Source organism: Buceros rhinoceros, unplaced genomic scaffold, assembly GCF_000710305.1.
Source record: "Buceros rhinoceros silvestris isolate BGI_N320 unplaced genomic scaffold, ASM71030v1 scaffold7777, whole genome shotgun sequence".
Lineage (NCBI taxonomy): Eukaryota > Metazoa > Chordata > Aves > Bucerotiformes > Bucerotidae > Buceros > Buceros rhinoceros.
Window position 1 is genome coordinate 2206 of NW_010420378.1, and position 5695 is coordinate 7900.

The 5695-nt window shown below is 55.7% G+C and overlaps 1 protein-coding gene across 1 annotated transcript in view; it reads right to left on the bottom strand.

The window, feature by feature from the left end:
- Positions 1-4505: 4505 nt before the first annotated feature.
- The window catches only part of PNP (purine nucleoside phosphorylase), a 19060-nt gene continuing 17870 nt past the window's right edge, over positions 4506-5695 (bottom strand). Inside the window, exons 6-7 of the mRNA XM_010139289.1 lie at positions 5608-5689; positions 4506-4723 (exon numbers count right to left, since the gene is read on the bottom strand). Of these exons, the coding sequence (XP_010137591.1) occupies positions 4506-4723; positions 5608-5689 (300 nt within the window). The remainder of the gene's footprint in view (positions 4724-5607; positions 5690-5695) is intronic.

A 5695-nucleotide genomic window follows, 5' to 3' on the forward strand; every position in this document is an offset into this window, starting at 1 on the left:
TTCCAGCCCCTCCTGCCCCCCAGAGCAAAGTTCTCCTGCGGGCTGAGAGCGGACACCTGCTTCCGCAGGGCTGGGTGAGGGGAGAAGGGGCACTCTGGTCCCCAGCACTGGTCCTTCTCTCACTCTGCAAGGAACAGAGCCCCAGTCCACAACAGGAATGGCTCTGGACCAACAGCCCCCCACAGTCACGCTGCTCCAGGACCCCCAGCTCGCTGCTGATGGAGACCCAAGGTTGCTCTGAGCTGGCAAGTCCAACAGCCCTGACCCTGCTCCCTGCCGTCCCTGGGGAAACGCTTCCTCACGCTGCCTCTGTGAAGGACCCCGCCAGGCAAGAAGGGTTTGCAAAGACTGAGAACGGGAGTTTTAGAGAGGAGGCTGAGCAGCTCCAAGGAGGAAAGCAAGCGGGGGTTGTTCTGTTTAGAGCCACCTCCCAGCGGCAGGAGATGTCCCCTCAGCAGCAGAAAAGGCCGTATGGTTCCCACCGTGTCCCAGCCTTCGCCCATGTCCCAGCTCTTAAACCAGTTCCTCACCAGACATCAGAAATGACGGACCATCGTGCTGCTTAGAGCCAGGCTTTAATCCAGCAGCAAGCTGAGAGCAGCCCCTGCCATGACCCACATCACATCCCTCCCCCTCGCTCCATCTTCTCAGCCCGGCAGGGAAGAGTTTAATTCTTCCCAGTTTAATTCCTTGCAGTGAAGACCTAAAGCTTTAGGAAAAAAACCCAACCCACCACCATAGAGAGCCCCCTTAATTCGACCGCAGGTTTTCAGTAAAGAGAAACATCTGATGGAATTTTGATAACTTGAAGGCAAAGCGTATGTTCAGCTGCCGAGCTGAGACAGAGAGCACTTCTTTTAAAAAAGCTTTTTGGTTTACTTTTATGTAGACAAGAGAGCAAACAGCAAACTTGATGTAAAAGAAAGCCCGGGGAAGGGAGCCTTGTAAAGGAAACGGGAGGAGGCTTTTGCGGGGGGGTTGCAGGGCTGTTTCTCAGATAACAGCGGAGATCTCTGCTTAAAAACTTCTGACGTGGCCCAGCCAAGGGTGGCATCAGAGGTTTCTCCTCTTGACATCACGCCTCCACATGACTCACGCATGAGAGCATCAGTGTAACACCTCCATCTTCTCCAGGGGACCGCAAGCGCAGGACCCCGTGAGCTGGGCTGAAAGGAAAGGGCTGGCACAAAGGATGGGCCAGACTGGCTCGTGAAACCACGCCTGGGAGAGAGGAACGGAGGAGCCGGGAACGGAGGATGGGACAGCTTATGCCGGTGGCACTCACCGCCCGGGCAGCACCGGCGCGCGTTGGTACCCACAGCAGTGGAAAAGCCAGGATCAGTCATGCAGTTCGGGGTTCTCTTCCCACCGCCAGGTTTTCCAGCCTTCCACACATCTCCCAGCTTATCCCTATGGCCGCGGCAGGGCACAGAGCACGGGAAGGACGGAAAGCTGGGGCTGCCTCACGCTCCTCTCCTGCCCAACAAAAGGCACAGCAAGACGGAAACCACGGCCTGCACAGACAACCTGCTGCAGCGGCACCACCTTCCACCGCTCCAGAGTTAGCTGATGTCCCTCCCAAGAGTTCCTCGGCCCCATAAGACACACCTGTGCATAGTGCTGGTCAAATGCAGGTCCTGGCTGCCCTGAGCTGGGAGCACTGGTGCTCTGCTCTGCCCCAGCCTGGGGCTGGATGCAGCGGGTAGAGCTGCGCGACTCCTTCCTTTGCGACCCACGGCATCGGCACAGCAAACACGAACAGTGAGTTCAGAATCACAGCAGGTTTTATTTCCTACCAGTTTCTTCCCCTCCTATCTCCCCCCTCCCCTCGCATCACTGTATTTCACCTTTTTGAAACTCACCAGCAGTAAAAATCCAACAAATCCAAACTGGGTTAAAAGTATCTCCAAAACCAGATGAAGCCACTCGTTAACTGTATTCCCCGCCCTCTCCCCCAAAGCAGGAGCAAGATCCCTTCTTGCGTGCCCAGGGCATCTTCCCCCTCATCCGTTACAGGGACGAGAGCCAGGGTGCTCAGGCAGAGTCTGAGCCATCCACACTGACCCCGGACAGCAGAAAGAAGAGCCCCCAACTGCTCCAGGGCTCACATGCTGGTTAGAAAACATTTCTTTAAAAACCAACATCATTTGTCAAAGCTGCATCTGCCTGGTGATTTTCAGATTCAGTTTTAAGTTGTATTTAAGACACAAGCACAGGGAGTAGGTTCCACCCTCTGCCTCCAGTATGGCTGGAGGGAGGAGCAGCCCCAGCCCCAGGTGCTGCTCCCAAGCTCCTCCTCATCCTCCCCAGCCTGGCTGGAGAAGCACCAGCTCGACAGCAGGTTTGGGGATGTTTCCCTCTCGCTGCGGTCCAGCCTGGCTCTGATTAACGCACAGAGCCCGCTGAAATCCCAGCCTGAGCCACTCCGGCTGCTCTCCAGCCACAGCCATCTTCCACTCGCTCTCCAGAGACTTGCTGTTTACTGAGTACTAACGAGATGAACGTGAAGCACCGTTTTCTAGGCAGGGGAAATTACCTGCCCTGTGACAAGCCCACTCTGGGACAAGGCTGAAAAGGGAGCAGGAAGAAATGGGTCCTTCTTGCTCTGCACATCTGTCACTTTTTTTTTCCATTGGTTTTGCTGCTGCCCTTGTCGAGCACTTCACTCCTGCTAGACCTGAAGAGGCAACAGCCTTGGGGAAGGAGCACAAGGCTTTACACCCAGAGCGGGTGCCCAGGCCTGTCCGGAGAGTCAGACCCTCCAAATGGAAAGAGCTGCTGTCCCAAAGGGCTCCTCCAAGTGCCAGGAGCTGCTAAACAAGTGACTTGGCCACATGAGTGCAGGCAACCAATCCTCCCCCTCTAGAAGTCCCCCAGACCAGGCTGGGCAGATATTTGTCAGGACTGACCACAGGAACCCCTGCCCAGGAGAAGAAGGGACAGGGTGGACATCCCAAGATCTTCCCCACTCTTGAAGAGTGACTGTTCCATGGGAAACACGCAGAGCACAGCTCTGCTCCTCCTGGTGGCAACATCTGCACCATCGACAGGGCAGCTGACACCAGTAATCGCAGCATGAAGGGCTTCAAGCAAACACCCATCCGGAAAAAACCGACCAGGCCACAAGGTCCTTCTGCAGCTGGCGCTGAAGAAATGTCATGGAAGGCTGAAGGCTGCGACGGAGGGCGAGCGTCAGTGGTAAACAAGCGATCAGCTAAATTTAGGAAGGCAGACTGGGAGCTCTCCGTGACCAGCTGGGTGTCTTCAGTTCAGACCACTGTGTCAACCGAAACCACTCCGCTGCGACAGTGACGGGCTTTACAGAGAACTCCAAGATAAATGAAGGGGAAAAGGTGACTTAGTAATTACAGTCGCTGTTCCACGTCCAGCTGCAACCCCGGCTCAGCTTGACCTTTGGGGAGCGATGAGTAATGCACCGCTGTGGTGAACAGTCCCCCTTCCCTGACAGACCATCGGCGCACGCTGGTGAGAGCGGGGTGGCCTCTCCTCTCTGTCCTTTACTCACTGCTAGGCTCAATTGCTTTGTATAACAGCACCAGGGAAGTCAGAAAAGCATCACACCTGTTTCAAAATGATTTCCACTCAGATTTCGCATCACAAACCATTGGTGCTTCAACATCTGCTGCAGAGACTGGGGGAGAAACACTGGGTCAAACAAATCTCTCCATCGCAGGACACCAAAACATAACTGATCTCCAGCGCAAGCGGCTCAAGATGCTGATCAACGAGACATCCAGAAACAGAAGGCACAAAGCCAGGCAGAGCTGGTCCTGCATCCTGTTTCCAGCTTGGCCCCTTTCACACCCTGCACGGACAAGCCACGCCTCGCACCCGAGCTGCACCTTCAACAGCCCACAGCGATTCAGGCTGGAAACAGAGCGGAGAGGTGCGAGGGGGTGCTGGGGGCACGCTGCGTGGTCACAACAGCTTCTGAGCGCTGGGGCTGGTCACGAAGAGCCTGGCCCACTATAGGTATCCAGGTATCAAAGCAGGACAGCAGGTCCTCACCCAAACCTCAGAGTCTTTTTGTGGGCTTCCACCAGCTTCAGATCAGGCCCTACCAAAGCAGAGCCAGCAGGCACCGAGCCCTGCGACCAGCTCCTGGGGGCTCCTCGCCAGGGAGGAGCAGAGATTCGGGGCAGGAGGGTGCTGTGCTGACAGAGGCAGCGCCGTGGGCGTTGCAGCAGAACGAGGGGGAGCTGGAGCCCACGAGGGTCTCCTTGCTGACACGACATACAGGTTCGGGAATCTGCCGGGGGCCAGACCCTGTTTAAAGGCCAGCATGCCCTTTTGGTCACAGGCTACTAACAAGAGGATCATTCTGGCAAAATTCAAAGCAAACCTCTGCACCTGACCAGCTAAAGCACAGGGACGAAGATCAAAAGGTCTACTCAAATGCAGGAGAGCAGGAGGGGACAGTCTCACCCACAGCTCTCCCCCAGCACAGCACTGGCCTTATGAGACGAGTGACAAACGGCTGGAGGTCACGGGGAGTTTGTGCTTTCCCCCAGCTTGCCAAGGAGGTGTGCGACCAGTTTCTGCAGGGCTTCAGCCCGGACCACCGAGATGCGCAGCACTTCCTCGTGGTTGGCTTTCTCTTGAGTGTCGTAGCTCATCACCACTTTGTTGGTGATGAGGGAGATCCCGAGGACCCGGAGGCCACAGTGCCTGGCTACAATTACTTCTGGAACAGTGCTCATGCCTACGGCAGAGAGAAAAGGACCAGGATGAGTCAGGATTTACACTACAAGAAGATCTCTCCAAGGCTGCAAACCACAATCCCACCTTCCGTGCGTGTTCCTCTCATTCCCCCCAGCTCTCTCTTTCTGAGCTATCGAGTAGTTAAAGGCTGCGGTACCTGTCAGGCTGTAGTAGCTGCAGCACCACAGGTACAACCCTGCTCAGCACAACAAACCTCCCACATTTGACTCCTGCACGCTACGTCTCTCTCCCCAGGACGTGTCAGACTGCTGGCAGCTGCGCTGAGAAGTGCCGATGTGCCGTGTCGGCTGGCTCCTCTCCTTGGCTAACAGACCTATTCCAAAGAAAAATGGCTCGGTGGAAAGCAGTGAATCTGGAGATACTAATGAACGGACCTCCACGAGGCAGGGGCCAAGCTGAGGCAATCCCATGGATCACAACGCTTACCTTCCCCACACGCAGTTGGGAAGGTCTCCATAAGTACCATCCCCAAACGACCAAGACTCTTACAGAAGGCTGCTTTGTAGGGAAGAGGCGTAGTGAGAATCCTAACGGTGTCAGAGTTTAAAAAATGAGAGAAAAGGGCTTTATTTCTGATTGGGCCCTACTCAGCCCTGCTGAAGTCAAGCCATCTGAGGGTGGGAGGTTTGCGTTTGGGAAATAACCACGACATGGTGCTGGGATGCCAGTCCTGGACAGCCATGAGCGCAGAGACTTTCTGCAGATCCGCCCCGGGAGCCGCACAAAGCCAGTGCAGAACTAAGCAGAAATACAGAGCTTGTTTCTCGGGGCACAGGAGACTTAAGAGAGCCAAAGACTGAAGAAGCATGAACTGCTTAATCCATGTGCCCAACCAACCCTACCAGTGCAGCCCGTCCAGCTTACCCACAGCATCCGCTCCCAGCGCCTGCAGCATGCGGCACTCGGCGACGGTTTCGTAGCAGGGACCGGCCCGCCGACAGTAGAACTCTTC